Here is a 16,590-nt window from a genome sequence, read left to right as displayed (position 1 = left end):
GTCACGCAGTTGGGTCCGTCAGATCTGGGTTTGGTGAGGTCAGGAGAGCTCTGGCTGGGAGAGGGGACTGTGGTGATTTTGCCCACGCTTGCTGGGAGCCAAGGGTCCTGCCCAGCTCGGACGGGCAGGGTGGGAAGGGCACCTTCCTGCAGCCTTGTCCTTGCTGGGTGCGGCCAGCGCAGTGCGCGGGGGTGGGAGGAGGTGGGTGGGGCGGCCGCGGGGACCCTACAGTGACACGTGGCTTGTTGGGATCGTTCCTTCTGAGGCCTTGTGTGGGTGGCAAGGGAATGCTTTTATTTTTTTTAAAAGATTCTAACCTGCCCTCCTAATCTGCCTTCTGCCCTTGTCTTGGGACGGCTGAAGCTGACCGTGCAGAGGACGAGTGGGAGGCCCCGTGCCTTCACGCCGCTTCCCGTCTGGACACTTGGTCCCATTAAGTACTTAGGTGCTTCTGTTTTGCTGGGCATTAAACTGTAGTAGACCTCTGGATACTGGCCTCGGAGTACCTGGCATGTCCGTCTTTAAAATGACAACTTTCTTCTTTACTTTCCAGAACCTTCTTCCACCTTTGTCATTGATTAGGACTTCCGTGTTTTTGAGGAGGTGGGGGTGGTTTCCCGTAGCGCGCCCTGGGGTCTGGGTGGGATCGGGATCAAGTTAAACGGTGGAGGTAAGGATTGCACACCCGTGGTGATCCGTACTTCCACGGGGCCTGTCGGGAAGTGCTTATGTGACCCGTCATACTGCTGGGGCTCCGTTCTGACCCTTGGCTTAAGCGGACGCCTGCAGGTCTCTGCACCGCGAGGGTGCCCTTCGTCTTTGTGCCTGCCGTGGAAGCTGCAGGCTGGGGCCCAGAGCCTTCCACCTGATGCTCTTAGCATCCCGTGACGATCCTTCCTGAGCTAATTGCTGTCGTGGTGGCAGCAGGTGGTCGTGGGGCCTTTTGGCATGCACTGCACTGGGGACGTCTGGTTCTGAGGGTGGTGTCTCTGGCATCTAGGACAGTGGTGTGTATTTCGGTCTGCGGAAGAGATCACCTCTGCTTTCACGCATCTGAAGATGACCCGGGGCCCTTTGTGGGCTGAGCCATCAGTTCTGGGCTCGCCGTTACCTCTGTGCTGCTTTCCGTGCAGCCGGCCCGAGTCCGCCCCCGGCTCCTGTGGACGCCACGAGCTACGCTCTGTCTGGGTGGACTTCGGGAGTGAACAGGAAGGTTGATTCAAACGGAGAAGGCAGTGGTGTGTATGAGGAGGAGTGACAGACGTGCAGAGAGGTAGAGCTAAGTGTTCAGAGCTGTGCACCCGCGGCTGCGCGGTAACAGCGGGTTTGTATCTCGTGGCATGTGGAGGATGGCAAAGCGTTTCCCCCATGGTAACTAGTCCACAGACAGTTGATGAGGATGTCCCTGAACTCTGCTTTGCCAGGAGGGACGAACACGTGCACAGCATGCCTCTAGGGCGGCCTCAGGAGCCTGGCGTGGCAGGAAAAGCAGATACGTGTCCCTGAGATCCGGGAGAGGCTGTAAGTCCTGCAGGAGGGGCAGCCGCAGGGGGCTGGGCTGGAGCGAGAGGCCCTTCAGGTGGCCAGGCTTGGGAAGGTGCGCGGGCGGAGACTGGGGTGGGAGAGCCGGCCTCAGCTTCCTAGCTGGCCCCGGCTCAGTTGAGCCAACGAGACCGCCTGGATCTGATGAACTGTCCTGAACAGGAATACGGCAGGATCTGAGTTGCGGCTTTCTGGGTCTTCCTTTCTTGGGATCTGTGATAACCTTGAACTTGGGAAGTTTTAGTGTTGGGGATTATAATAGGCAGGGAAGGGTGCTTGGTCGACGGGTGCCCAAGCATTCTAGAGCACATTTAGAATGGCGGCCAGTAAAGGATGGAGCACTCTGGCGGGGAGTGTGCCGGCAGGGTCACAGCCCTGTTCTGTCATCGTGCTCACGCGGGCCGCTCTGGCAAATGGTACTTCCCGTGAGATCCTCCTCATCTGACGTCTGTCTGGATGTTTTGATGGCGTCTATTCAAGTCTCATGTTAACCACCAACCGCTCTTTTCTGACCACTTAAAATTTCTCCTACCTGGTGGGGAGTTCTGCCTGGCACTGAGCAGTTTAGAGAGACTCTTTGGTTTGTCGTTGTAATAGCTGATTGTCGTGAAGCCCTTTGGATTTTCACCACACGGTGGGCTTCTGCCCCACTTCCTCCGCTGGCCCGCTGGGGCCGCCTTCCTTCCGATCCTCACAGGAAGGAGAGGCTGAGTGCGCTCGCCCTGCCTCCCGGCTCCTTGCAGCAGCTCTGTGTCCCGGTTTTCGCTGGTCGTGCTGGCTGGTGATTTTTAATTTTTCAGTACTTTAAAAAATGTAAATGACACGCCAGAAGCCTGTATTTCTCCGTTTGTCATCTTAGAGCCTGCTCCTGTGTGGAAGAGGAAGAACCCGTGTGACTCCATGGGGGTTGGGGACAGGATGGAGAGGGGGCACTTTGTTCTGGCCGTGTTCCCCGTTGGTGTTCAGTGGGCAGGGTTCGTGTCTGCTGCAGTGTGGCCCTTTCCTGGCCCTCTGGCCGGAGAAGGCCAGCTTTTCTTGGGGCTGTTTTTTGTCCTCTTTGGTGCATCTGGGCTGTGGGTTTCACTCACTCTGGGGCTTTTGAAGTAAAACAAAATAAAAACCTCACAAAACCCAGACAGCCCGCTGCCATGTTTCTTGGGCCCTGAATAAAGCGTCTGCTTCCCTCCAGCTGTGGGTCATCTTAGCATCGCTTTTGTGCGGCACGCCCGGGGCTTCCAGCTGCACTTTGCTGGAGGAATAGGGCAGTGTCTTTCAACTCCTTGCTGTTGGCTGTCTGTGGGCTCCTATTTCTGACCATGGATTAAAGACCCGGTAGCTTACCTGCATGCACAGCTGTGGAGCCAGGGGGGGGGGGGGATGGCTTCACTGCAGGGCTGAGGCTGGGAGCAGGTGGGCGAGATCTGGGGGGAGGGTCTGGATGCCCTCCGTGGGCAGGTAGAGGGATGCCTCTGTGTATCCCAGTTCTCTTGTCTCCAGTGAGGGGTGATCTGGGTTTGAAATTGGTGCTGGAACTCTTAGGCTGTTTCATTTTGGGTAGAACCACCTCCTTTCTCCTTTTCTGTGTCTGTTTCGTGGGTCTAGTAGCACCTGGAACTAGTCACTTGTTAGGGCCCAGTGCAGACAGCTGGCTTTCCTTACTGGGGTCTTTCCTTCTAGTAGCTTCTGGGGAAGGGGCTGCTGTGGCGCAGCAGGTGCTCTGGTCCTGATGCTGCCGTGTCCTGGGGCAGGGCTGGGGATGCTGTCCCACCTTGGTTAGAATGCCGGGCCTTTAGGAGCCCATCTGCTTCCTGGTCTCAGGAATTCCTGAAGCTGCCTCCAGATCGCTTAGGGCCTTAGCCATAGGGCCTGTAGCACCGGGATAGATTGCTTTATTATTAAAGCTTCTTCTGTCATTTTGGTGGAACCTCGAGAGGGATGAGAGTAACGTGTGTTTACTCTGCCACTTCCGAGCCCTTTATCCAGGTTTGCATTTTGTAACTATTGGCTCTAAGTTTGTTTTTTTTTTTTTTTTTTTTTTTTTAAAGATTTTATTTATTTATTTGATAGAGGTCAGAAGTAGGCAGAGAGGGAGGGAGAAGCAGGCTCCCCTCTGAGCAAAGAGCCCGATGCGGGGCTCGATCCCAGGACCCTGAGATCATGACCTGAGCCGAAGGCAGAGGCTTTAACCCACTAAGCCACCCAGGCGCCCCGGCTCTAAGTTTTTAATGCAATGTACTCAGTACCTTTTGGGCTCTAAAGGTTCACCACTACCTTAATGTAAGCTCTAGCAGGTCGTGCATCTGCCCAGACCCCTGTGCGTCAACTGGCGGATGCCTTTTCTTTGCAGGCTGCCTCCTTGGCGCTGGCAGGCAGACTAAGGGCCTGGTGCAGGCCGGTGGTGCTGCATCTGGGTGAGCGCGTCTGAGGTCACGGCCCCTTCCCACGGGCCTGCTTGCTGCGGACCTGTGCACAGGCGCGCACGCGGCCGAGGAAAAATGCAGTGACTGAGCTGCTTCCCGTCTTTGTTCTCCTGGGACCTTCGTCACAGGGTCTTCTGGAGCCTGGGACCCCGGTTCTCCTTTGTAAAACAAAGCTGTCACGAAGTCTTCACAGCACCCAGGGGCCTACCTGCCTGGTGGTGCTTCAGCCTTTCCAGTGGTTGCTGCTTGTGACCGTTGCTCCTCTGTGGAGGGTGACGGATGCTTCCATTGTGCTGCTTATCTTCCCGCCCTCTGCAGGGTTTTGTACCCCCCCCATTCCTGGAAGCTCTCTTAAAGATGTGTCTGGGGTTCTTTTTACATGGGTGGTCCCTGTCCTTTTTCGTGTTTGGGTGTTGGTACAGTGGAAACCACAAACTCAGGAGCTCTCATTCTCATTTTACAGCGCGGAATCGCTTGGGGCCATGTTGGGTGACCGCGTATGTGTTGATAGAATCCGTCGTTGGACTAATTTTATCCCTGGAGCGTAGGAGTAGGCAGAATGAAGAAACCCTGCAGAAGCCAAGGAGGCGAAATCCCTGCTGGGCCCTGTTCTGCACGCACCCGGTCGGTCCGGACCGCTTGCATTACACTTAAATAGCCCGACTTCAAGATTCCTCTCCAGTCGTCTTGTCACAAAATCAGCTTCCTTTTGACAATGTGATAGGACAGAACTGTATTTTTAAACTTTGCGAACCACACTCCAGAACTGTGCCAAAAGTAAGTTTCTTGCCTCAAAAATAGCTTTCTCAGAAACTCCCTGGAGGCGCTGACTCGTGCCCGGTGAGGCAGACGGGCCCGGCCAGCCGCACCTGGGGGCTCTCGGCGCTGGCCCTGACAGTGTCCACGTGTTTCCTTCCACTCCCCGCTGTTCTCTTCTTGCGTCTGGCCTGGGGTGTCCTCTGCCCGTGGCCTCTTTCCTTCCTCGGGAGGGCCCGGGCGGCCAGAGGCGGTCGTGGGGGGCGGTCTGGGGTCGGCTGAGAAGCCGTGGAGGTTGAGCCTCCGGGGAGCGTGCGGACAGCGGCCCAGGGATCCTGAAGACCGCCACTGCCGTGTCTTCCGGGCCGTGTCTGCAGCCGGGGTGCTGGCGGGGTCCTCGCGGGTTTGCCCTCGGCTCTCCGTGCTGCTCTGCCTCGGCGGCTGTGGCCTCGTGAGGTGTGACTCCACGCCGGCCACGCGCTGCTCAGATGGCAGGCTTGTCGGCTGTGGCCCCGGCTGTGCTGCCTCGCCGGGAAGAACGTTCCCGAAACTGCAGCCCTCACTGAGGGAGGGTGATGCCAGGAGGGCCCCGAGGTTCGGGCGTCCGTGCGGCGGCTCCTGCTGTCTGGACTTGTTAGTCACACCGGCCGGCACTGTTAGGAGCGGAAGGTCTGACGGACGACCTCTTCATTGTGTGACGGGTAACACCATCTGCTTTGTGCTCTAATGCTCGCTTTTGTATTCTTGGAGGGTCCTTCCGATACCCAGGACTGTCCGTGAACTCGGAGCCAGCTGAGCTGGTGTGCGCGGGCGGGACTCCCACGGCGGGAGGACGTGCGGGGCTGCTCGAGCCCTGTCCTCCCTCCTCAAGGTGGTGCGCCACCGGGGCCACCTCGCGATCAGCACGGCCCTGCGGGTCCACAGCCATTCCTGAGCCGCAGGCGTCGCAGTGTCCTTCCTGTCGCGTGCCGGCACCCTTCCTTTTAAAGTTGGCCTCGCTGCTGTGGGGACTCGAGCGGCCTCCCTCCACAGCTCTGGGTCGGACTCGGCCCCGGGGACGCCTTCAGGCCCCTTGTCTGAGGGCCTGGCGCTGTGCTCCCCCAGTGGGGCTGCTTGGAACTCCTGACAGCCGCCACCTGTAAGGGAGCTGGTTTTAGCCGCGGGCTGTGACTTACGTGTATAGACACGACAACTAGGGCGTTCAGAGGTTAGGGTGGTAATGCCCTCTGGTGGCTCGTAGGGCCCCGGGCACAGGCCGAGGCTCCGTCCCGGCGACGGGCATGAGCAGGAATGAAGTCAGGCTGTTGGGCAGACCCCTTGCCCGAGGCTGCTGCCGAGCCTCTGCCTTCAGCCCTGGCGTGATGATGTGGCCGGAGCTTGCGAAGGGAAGGGACGCTGTGTGTTCTGGAGTGAGCAGGACTCCGCAGGCACAGCTGTCCCTGTTTGCAGTAACAGCCACGTCCGTGTCTCAGCCAGAGAGGTTTCCGCTCATCCTTCATGTCAGCGTGGCTGGAGTGGCCCGGCCGCTTCGCTTACTGTCTGTATTTTGAAGACCAACTCTCTCCCTGCCAGGAATCCCTTCTGCTGGGGAAGTGCAGCCCGTTCTCGCCAGATGTATTCAGCAGCAGCCCCAGAGGTCCAGCCTTCTGGCTCCGTGTTAGCTGCACAGAGGGTGTTGCTGTGCCCCAGGCTCTGCTTTCTCCATCCAGGCTGATGCGAGGCCCCAGCGGGAGCTGCTGCTGCTGTCCGCAGAGGGAGAGGCGGGGGAGGCGGGTTGGAACAGCCTGAGGGCCCCAGCGTCTACTTGGGGCTGGCTGGCCTGCATTGTCCTGCTCAGAGCGGGCGCACGTCCCTGGGCTCCCAGCTCGTTGGCCGGAGCCCATGGGAAGGCGTGGTGGTGGGTGGGCGGGCATGGGAGTGCATGGACACATAGCTGCACTGACCTTGAGTTAGAGAAGTCCAGAAGTAGTGTGATGGGTGTGACTGTTCTAGATCGGGTCAGTGTCTGCTCTTAGAACTTGTGCCTTTGAAACCCGTTTACTTCTCAACAATATTCTCTTGGCTAAGGCTTTCCTGAAAGCTTTTCCTCCTCTCCTCGGACGGCCCTCTGGTATCGGGGGAGGTTTACGTGTTGGGCGCTCCTGCAGGTCCACACAGGTCACCCCCCCGCCACTGCCCTGCCACGTAGACGCTGGGATGCTTGGCTGACCTGCGCGACACAACCCCACTGTCCCCTACAGCCTTCCTGGTTCTTGGTTTTCGTTCAGGAGCTGAACTTGGTGGTGAGTGTGACCGAAGAGAGGGGGACTGTGGCAGTGCAGAGAGAGCTCGGGGACTCACACGATTTAAGGCTGGGAGCTTGAATCTGGGCCAGGTACTCAGGTCTTTGGTGGCCTGTGGTGCCCGTTCTGGGGATGTCACTGACAGTATTTCTGGGGGGGGAGTGGTCAGGGTGGCAGGTGCTCTGAGGAGGTGGTTCCCCTGGGCCTCTGCCAGGCAGATCAGGAAGGGACGCTGGGCAGGTGGCCTGACAGGCCAGATGGTGTCCTCCTGGCACAGATGACGCACCTTCTCCCCGCTGCCTCCCATCTGCTGCTGAGCGCCGCCACGTCTGACTCCACACGTGCTGTCCCTTCTTCCCGAGGTCCTTTCTGCTGTCCTGCGGCGGGTGCTCCTGAACCGAGCCTGCGCCTCTGGCCTCCTCCGAGGGCAGGCTGCAGCTCACGTGTGCGCGTCTCTTGCCCGAGGGTGGGAAGGGGGTCCTGCCAGGCCTGTGGCCCTTTGCTGTGGCCGGCTCCTGTCGTCCAGAGCCTGGGGCCTCCTTCCCTGGAACCTTGGCTACAGAGGGGTGTCTTCCTCCTCCTTCCAGGTGTCGGGAAGTGCCCCCACCCTGACTTCCCCTTCAGCCTTTACAGAGGCTCAGACCGGCTTCTGAACCTGCCCCCATCACCCTGCTCCCCCACATTTTCTCCTCTGCTAACTCTCTCCACCTGGTCGGCCTGTCCTCCAGGTGGCACCGGTACGCGGTGTCGTGTGTCAGAGGTGCCCTTGCAGGTGGGCTAGCGGAGTCGCCCCCCTCCGGCGAGGCGGGTGGTGCCGGCCCGTGTGCTGAGCTTCCAGAGGCCGGCAGGCCCATGCTCGCCTGCCGGCCCGCCTTGCTCTCCATCTTGTTGGGATCTGGGGGCGCCTCGAGTTGGGGGGCCATCGAGCCTGGTTTGTCTGGGGCGGTGCTGGTCTACATCTGCCCTCGCAGACTGACTTTCCTGTTCTCTCCGAGCGGCGCCGTGTGGCCAGTGGCTGTGTGTGTGGCAGCCACGGTCGGGCCCGCCGGGCTTGCGTTCTGTCTGGTCTGCACTTCGTGTCTTGCCTGTGCTGCTTTGTTCAGAGCCCTCTGCATCCGTCTCCCCTTTCTTTTAAGATTCTGTCCAAATTGTACCTTGAACGGGGACATCCAGGACTAGCCAGTGCTGGGAGAGAAACAGCCCGGAGCCTTCGCTGGTAGCATTTGGTGTCAGCTGCCTTCGTGACATTCTCTTTTGTCGGTGACGCTGAGCGTCACCCCCGCAGGCTCCCCCCGCGGAGGTCGGGGCTTGGTCTGCGAGCGTGGCTGGAGGACATGGCCGCGTCACGCCGAGAGCCCCAGTCTCTGCCCTGACCTCACTGCTTGGCCAGGGAGCAGGGAGGTGTCCCTGGAGGTGTGTGCTGTCTGTGACGTCCTGTGCTGCCCCCCCCCACTCGCCTGGGGGCATTTGGCCAAGCCTAGGAGGAACAGTATTCTGCTTTTAGAAAGATGACGGCAGTGCCCTGCTTTGATTGGCTCGAGGGTATGTTCTTGGCCAGAATCTGTTTGGTATTTGGCATCTTTCCCCAATAAAGGAAGTTGTTAGTTTTGGGGTGATTCTCTCATATCTGTATGGGCATGCTTCCTTTTAGACCTTTCTGCCTGCAGTTGTACTTGTGGAATACACTGTCATCAACTTGAATTTCAGAACATCTTAATTTTGTCTTACTCTCCTGCTTTTTTTGGTGGAGGGATTTGTCGCTCTCGGCCCGCAAGAACGACTCGGAGACTCACGTAGCGGCGAACCTTCTTCTTTAATCGCTTTTTTCTTCTTCTCCCTCTACCCTCGGCGCAGGCGTTTTTATACAGGCAGTGTTAACCAATCAAAATGCAGTGCTCATGCACCTCCCGCGAGAGTGGACCTAAATGAACAGCCAATCATATTCAGTCCCTTACGGCTCTTAGAGTAGGCCTCCTGTACCGGCTCCCGACATCTCCCCCTTTTTTATTTATTTATAATGGCTGAGATCGTGCCTGTCTTAGGTTGCCAATCCTCAGCACACATGCTTACCCGTCATCGGGTACTCTCCCTGGTCGAAGAGCCCCTGTCTTAGGTTGCTATGGTGTGGGATCAGTCTTACCCGTCTTTGACTACCGATCTAGCATGCTTAGCCATATATGGGGGGAGGTACCAGCTTCAAGAGCCATCATGGCTTGAACCATGAGGTGTTATTGTCGTTGATTGCGACGGACACGGCCACACACCCAACGTAACATTAATACGTTAGCTGTGATTAAGAAAACAGCCATGGCACCAAGTCCGGCCCACTGTTTGAGGAACAAAACAGATTGCTGTAACATTTTTTCCACTCACTAACAGGTGCAATAGTTACTTTGGTAGAATTTATGGATATAATTTGAGCTCGTAATTGCCTAGTTAAATTTTGAAATTGACGGTTCCAGGTACCATTAAGAATTCTTCCCAATTGTCAAGACCGATTGGCCGCTACTGACAAGTTATTGTAAGCTATGGGAGTAACACAAAGTCCCGCCATATTATGTATACATCCTGTTGAGATTATAGATTCTAAGACATCTATTTGTTCCTGTACTAGATCAACTCTTTGATTTACAATAAGGATCCCAGCATGCAAATGTCCGTTAATTTGTTCTTGTGTAGCCAGTGCTTCAGCGACCATTCCTGTGACGTTGTTGAGTGCAGCTGCTGTCTGTACTGAGGTTGTCAACGCTACCGCGGCAGCAGTAGCAGCAGCAGCAGATGCTGCAATAGCCACAATGATGGCCACTGTTATCCCAAAATCTCTTTTATGCCGTAGCAACACAGGCAAGTTATCGGAGTTCACTTGCACCGGCATAGGGATGTATGTCGGTATCTTGGCTATTACTGCCGAGTCTCCCACCGTGGCGTTCCAACATTCTGATAGCAGACAATTCTGGGACTCACAAGAGAGACTAGATGACTTGTTAATAGTAGAAGCATTAAAAACTATGAAGAGAAAGGGAGCTCTAACACAGACGGGCGTTGGTGAGTAACTTACGTGCTTAGCTGAGGTGCAATTGCAAGTAACATTTGTTTCAAATCGAGAGCCTACGTGATAGTTGTACGTACAGTTACGCCATGTAGACCCATTAATAAAGTGAAGGCTTTCCAAGCCTGTACATGCCTGTGCAGCGTTGCAGAGCAGCCACCTATCTAGAAGGTGAGCTGACGCGCCTTGCGCCGGGTCTTGGTAGGTATAATTATAGCCAAAAAAGGTGGAGTTAGAGTAAGTGGGGATTTTAGGACTGAATGAGAATCCTGTTCCCACCCAAACTCCTGAGAGGCTACTATGGCAGCCACTCGTGCGGTGCAGCTCGCACAATAGCAGGCCTTGGTGCAGCAAGGTTTATATGGAGGAGGCCCCTCCTAAGGTGGCGCTGTTGGAGCTGAGCGCGTGGGCATTGTAACTGCGCCATAGCTCCTTCTTTAGCTTTTAATTTCAGCTGCGCCATAACTTCCCCCTGCATTTTGAGCTGCGCCATAGCCTTCTTTAGCTTTTCCTCCTTTTTTGCAAGCTCCTTTTGCATCTTGCTCACCTTTTGGCTTTTGGGCGATTTCCCTCCTCTGCTCCTTTCCAAAAACCAGGGAACCATTTGTCCCACTTCTCTCAAAAACAAACGAGCTGTTTTATTTTTTAAAGGAGTACCAATTGCTTTAAGGATATCAGAAAGCGGCCCCAGCACTTTATATGTGGCCATCTCGTTTCCCATCCCGGAAAGCTTTACTCTTGTCCTTATCCTAGGAACTTTGCAGCCATCTCGTTTCCCATCCCGGAAAGCTTTCTACGCTCGTCCTCGACTTGAGGAACTTTCCCTGTCACTAGACAGAAATAGGTGCACTCTTTACCTGATCGTTGCCGACTCCGTGCGTCTCTCACGATGAGATTCCCGGGTCTCAGCACCACTTGTCGCTCTCGGCCCGCAAGAACGACTCGGAGACTCACGTAGCGGCGAACTTTCTTCTTTAATCGCTTTTTTCTTCTTCTCCCTCTACCCTCGGCGCATGCGTTTTTATACAGGCAGTGTTAACCAATCAAAATGCAGTGCTCATGCACCTCCCGCGAGAGTGGACCTAAATGAACAGCCAATCATATTCAGTCCCTTACGGCTCTTAGAGTAGGCCTCCTGTACCGGCTCCCGACAGGATTGGTGGAGGGAGCCACAGCCGTCCTTCCTTGATGGGCAGTTGGTAGATTTGCGGTCGTATCAGAGCTCATTCCAGAGGCTGCAGCTGTAAGGGAGCCCCATGTTCCTTGGGGCATCTAGCTGATCCCGAGTTGGGGGTCACGACGTAGGGGAGTGCTGTGTGCAGCAGGCCTGCGGCTGCCGCTGCTGCTCTGCCGGAGTCCGGGGCGGGCCAGGCTGGCCCTCCTTGGGCTGCAGACTGTGTCGGCAGGTTCCTAGCAGCCCCTTCCGGGTGGGGGAGACAGGACCCCCAGACTGAGAACCTCAGAAGGACTATCCTTTCCCTCCTGTTGCAAGGAGGTCTGTCTTCACAGTCAGGCCTGGTGGCAGGGGTGCCACGGCAGCTGTGGGGAGCAGCACGCCCTCCGCTGCTGGCCGCGTCCTCTGCCCTGCGTCTGCTTCACTCACAGCAGCCGCCCCGAGGCTCACGCTGCCCCCCCCCCCCCCACCTCCTGTGCTGCTTGGATTTTGTGTGTGAAAAAACGGGCTCGGGGTGAGGTCGACTGCGCGTCCCACCCTGAGAGTCATTGCATGAAAAGGCTTCGAATAGTTGAGCGCAGGGAGGGACCGTCCTGGGGAAGCACTTGCACACAGGGTGGCTGCTGGGTGGCGGTGCGGAGCCCGGGCAGCAGGTGCGGCTTGCCCCAGCCGTGAGCAGCCCCAGCGCAGCTGGGGGGCCGCCCTGCCCGGTCCGTGCTGCTGTGTTTCCCTCCAGGAGCCGTGGCGTGCTGCAGCGTCCGCGCTGTCGGGGTGGGAAGGTGAGCACGAGAGGGCTAGTCTGTCGGCGGCCGCAGCCGGAAGGCTGGGAGTTCTGGACGGGAACCCAAGCCCTCGGATGGGGTGGGGTCACCTTGCATGGGGGCGCGCGGGAGCCGACCGGTGCGGGGACACGCGGGGCGTGGGCGGGCGGGCAGCACCCGGCCGGATAACCGCGCCGCCTGCTCCACCTGCTGTGTGCGGCCTCTGCCCCGGGCAGCCCCGTCATCGAGGGCGCTTTCTGCTTGGTAACTGCGTTTTAGAAAACGATTTCCTTAGGTAAAACGTAGTTACCGGTTAGTCCGTCTCGCAGGAAACCACAGGCTTGGCGTGCAGGAGTCTGAGTTCTTAAATCGCGTTCCTTCTCCAGCAGGGGAGGCGCGAGCACGTTGCTGTTTCCTGCCCCCTCATCGCCGGTGCGTGTTCTTCCCGGGCCGAGGATGAGGAGCCGGAGGGGCCGCGGGTGTCTGTGCCTCCGGGAGTTGGAGGCTGTAAGGGGCGGGCGCAGCCTTCCAGCCGAGGAGGCGGGCGGCTCCCTTGGTGAGCGCAGGGAGGTCCCCCATGCCTCACCCGCAGCCCCGCTCCCTTCTCGCCGCCTTGCCCTGTGCTTTGTGTGTGCCGTGTGTCACTCTTGTGTTTCCCTTGACATCACACTTACTTTTTACAAATGTTTTACCGTTCTGGGGGGGAACTGGTAGAATAACTTTACTTGGAGAATATTGGATTGTGCTGTACATTTAATCCATGACTGTTAACATTTTGATGGGGGGGAGGTGCTATTCAGAGATGCTGATTTAATTATCTAGGATTTGGCTTGAGTATCTTGGTTTTCTAAATTCCTGGAGATTCTGGCACGCGGCCTTCCCTGAGAACCGCTGCTCCCGGGGCCACCCGAGGAAAGGTGGACCTTGGTGTTCCTTTCCTTCCGTCCTGCTGGCTCGTGAGCCCCGCCATCGTGGACGTGTGCTGGGCTTGGGGCAACAGGCTTAGGGTGCCCTCGGGAGCTGAGTGGCCCTGGATAGTGCCGTGTGCTGAGTGTCCCGGGGCTGCTCACGGGCACCGATGTTCGCCGAGGTCCTTCTGTGAAAGTCCTCCTGAGGCTTTGCCCTTGTTCCCATGCGGCAAACTGAACTCAACGATTTGTCTGGTTTTGGTTTTTGTGGGATGGATTCCTGATTCAGGAAAGAGTCGGCTATCTCTCTCTGGAGAAAGGTTTTAGTCGGAACATTTCATCGGTCCGGAATGTGTGCTCTTCCTCCGCGGCGAGTGCTTGTCGCCTCGCATTGTGTCGTTTCCCGCAAGACGTGCGGCGCGGATGGGAGTTCGCTCGAGTTCTGATGTCACGGGGAAGCCCATTGGCCGGCGGCGGCAGCCAACCAGGCGCTTCCCGGTGTCCAAGTGAGATATATAGTTCTGGAATAACAGGAAACTTCGGTCTCAACATCCTGTTTTTCTGGGTTTTGTGCCTTGCCGCTGTCTCACCACAATGAAGGTTAGTAGACTTTTTATGTAGAATTCTTCTCGTAGAATGCCACACATTTCGTTTTTCTATCTCTAAAATGAGAGCTTGAGAGCTGAAGGACCTGATTAGCTCTCCTGCATTTCACAGGCTAAGGGGATGTTCGTGTTCTGCACATAAGGAAGCTGAGACCTGTTGAGGTTCTTACTCTTAATTCCCTTAAAAAGCAAAACAAAACAACTAACACACTAAAAATTGTAGATGGACGTGTCAGCCTACATCATGCTCTCATTTGACTTGCAATTTCTTGAATATACAATGAATATTCAATTCGATTCAATTTCTTGAATATACAATGAATATTCAATTCGATTCAATTTCTTGAATATACAATGAATGAATTATATTGTGTCGTAGAAGCTGATTCTAAAGATGAGGGGGCTTTGACAGGAAGGATCTGGTGTGAGATCTGCCTGACTGGGTCTGTCCGTGGTGGGAGAAGCGGCATCGGGAGCTGCACGGGAGGCGACGATCCAGCCACACTTCTGCGCTTGGGGCCCCGGTCAGCCTCTTGCAGCGTTTAGACAGGCAGGCTAAGCCGCGCGTCCGGCTCTGCACTTGGCTCCGTGATGTGAGGGCCTCCTTTCTTGCAGTTCTCCAGTTTTGGTTTCCTGTGTTTGAGTAAACCGGACCTCCTGATTTTTACCCTTCTTGGAGCTACGTGCACAAGACTGTTAACTGGAGGTTCTTTGAGGGAGGCGGTGCTTAGCTTTGGAATGGCTCATCTTAGCGGCCTTGCCGTGCCTGCCCCTCGTGGGGACGCGTGGCACCACTGGGCCGGTGGGTGCGTTGACTGGTGCATTTTCCCTTCAGCAAACAGTGGAGTTTATACTGCGTGCTGGCCGTTTCGCTCCCCGTTAGGTGTTGCGAAATCTGGGCTCTGGAGTTTCCAGTGTAGGGCAGTGTCCGCTCGTGTCACGGGTGTACTGGGGAGGCTGCTTAGGGCCCTCACCAAGCGTGGTCGGGCAGTGTGGTCGGGCAGTGTGGCCAGGAGGGGCCTGTGAGAAAGGGTCAAGGGACCGGTGCCGGGAGCAGGAGTGCAGGGTTCCTGGCAGGACGTGCGAGGCGGAGGAAGTGGGGGGAGAGGCAGGCAGCCTGGAGAGGAAGCTGGGGCCCTCTTCCTCCTGCTCCTCCTTCCTGGCACGACTGATGCTTGTGCATTCTCGTCCTAGTGTGAGAAACTGGGAAGGCTGTTGACACGGTTTACGTTTGGGTCTCTAGGTACATTTTTGTTACCGACATCTCAGAAAGAAAGCTTTTCATAAATGTCCTGGCGCATTTGTGGGTGACTTGACTACAGTTTTTCTGTGGAGGTTCCTTCCTGATCAGAAGCTGTGTGTAGTGTTCAGGCAGTATTTGGGAGTGAGGTCTGTGTGCACTGGCGTGTGCACACCCATCGTGCGGCGGCTGGCAGGTATCTGGACAGGCCATCCGTGTGTACGTGTGTGAGAGTGCCAGGCCGACCCTCCCGCGTGCCTGGTCTGCAGGCGGCCGGGGTCGCAGGAGATGCAGACTACAGAGTCCTGGTCTGGCCTCAGGGCCGCGCCTGGACGGTGGGGGTGTCCTGTTCCCCTTCCCCGAGCTTTCCCTTTTCTGGAACCGGCTTCTCTTTTCCCTTCCTCGTGCTGCCAGTTCCATGTTTCTCTTGCCGTGCTTCACTGTGGAACAGGCTGTGGCTGGGGTGGGTTTGTGGAGGCAGCTCAGCCCCACTGAGGGCCCCCAGCCCCCCAGCCGCAGCTCCCTGGCTGGGAGGGCTCCTCCCCAGCTCGCAGAGGGTTGGGGCCATGTGGGGAGTTGGCCGTCACGAAGCTGGTGCGTGCCTGGGTGAGGGAACCCGGTTGGACCCCTGCCCCTCTGCTGGCAGCCGCGTCCCCTGGTCTGCCCCTTCCGGCTGGCCTGCATCTCGGGACTTGTTCGGCGGCTCCCTCCTGCCACGGTGGTCTCGTTGCTGTGAGAACTTCATTTATCCTGCTCCCAACCTATAAGACCCTACTAACTTGTTTAATTTTTCCTTTCAGACATTTGATGCAAATGATTTGTATCAGGGGCAGAATTTTAACAAGGTCCTCAGTTCCTTAGTGACTCTAAACAAAGTAACAGCAGGTAAGACTTTTTTATTGAACTTGAGTGGGTTGGAAGAGGAAGGGGCAGAAACATTTGCTTTGTGGGTAATGAGGCAACAGTGGGCGTTACTGACCTGTAAAAATAAGCTGTCATATTACATATTCAGTCGTAAGTTTTGCTGTGGTATTTTTTCCTTATTCGATCAAAGTCTTCCTCTTGGGGCCTCTGGTGGGTAGCGGGTGTTCTCCTTTCCGTGGGCAGAAGCATGTCTAGCGGAAACGGTAGCGGAGGAGGAATGTTTCTGGTGCGGGCATGCTCCTGGGCTGGCTTGGAGCTAGAAGCGCTTCTGTGGGTCTTGATGACGTTCGTGCTGGTCGGAGCTCCTGTCTAGAGTGCGCCTGCGGTGGTGTTTCTGAGGTGTGACCATGACCAGGGGAGTGGCCGTTGGCTTGGCTCGTGAAGGGAAGCTGTGCCTGGGCCAGGCCTCCTGAGGGCGAAGAGGATGCCGGGGCTCTGAGTGGAGCTGGGCCCCCGACACTGTGAGGACAGGAGAGCTTCCGTGCGGATTTCATGGAGCGAGCCCCGCCGGCCCCCTGAGCACCGAGCAGCTGTCTAGAGAGCTGTGTGCATTGAAAAGGACTTAGCGGCTGTTGTGCTTTAAAGTCCTTTTTTCTTTTTCCATTTACTTTTATTTTTTTTTAATTTATTTATTTGACAGAGACAGAGATCACAAGCAGGCAGAGAGAGAGAGGGAAACAGGCTCCCCGCTGAGCAGAGAGCCCGATGCGGGACTTGATCCCAGGACCCTGAGATAGTGACCTGAGCCGCAGTCAGAGGCTTTAACCCACTGAGCCACCCAGGCGCCCCTCCATTTACTTTTATACATTTTTAGGTTCGGATTTACTGGAGCAAGTAGAGCTTGAGGTCTCTTGATAAGAAACCTCTCGTGTATTTTGTGAGGGGCTCTTGTCCTTTTCTTCCTGGCCGTTCAGGTGGGATGTGGGGGG

At 56.6% G+C, this 16,590-nt stretch overlaps 1 protein-coding gene across 8 annotated transcripts in view; it reads left to right on the top strand.

The window, feature by feature from the left end:
* Positions 1–16,590, top strand: part of ARHGEF7 (Rho guanine nucleotide exchange factor 7) — a 126,394-nt gene that overhangs the window by 40,005 nt on the left and 69,799 nt on the right. For 4 of the 8 annotated variants that reach the window (XM_059144601.1, XM_059144603.1, XM_059144608.1 and 1 more), the window contains one exon: positions 15,538–15,622. The exons of 3 other annotated variants lie outside the window; for them this stretch is intronic. In XM_059144601.1, coding sequence (XP_059000584.1) covers positions 15,538–15,622 — 85 coding nt within the window. Of the gene's footprint in view, positions 1–13,419; positions 13,493–15,537; positions 15,623–16,590 lie in introns of those variants that run through there. One more of the 8 variants, XM_059144607.1, reaches the window with a different exon arrangement.

The sequence above is a fragment of the Mustela lutreola genome, chromosome 13 (assembly GCF_030435805.1).
Source record: "Mustela lutreola isolate mMusLut2 chromosome 13, mMusLut2.pri, whole genome shotgun sequence".
NCBI classification, from domain to species: Eukaryota; Metazoa; Chordata; class Mammalia; order Carnivora; family Mustelidae; genus Mustela; species Mustela lutreola.
The sequence above is the reverse complement of the archived record's forward strand: the minus strand, read 5'-3'. Positions and strand labels throughout refer to the sequence as shown.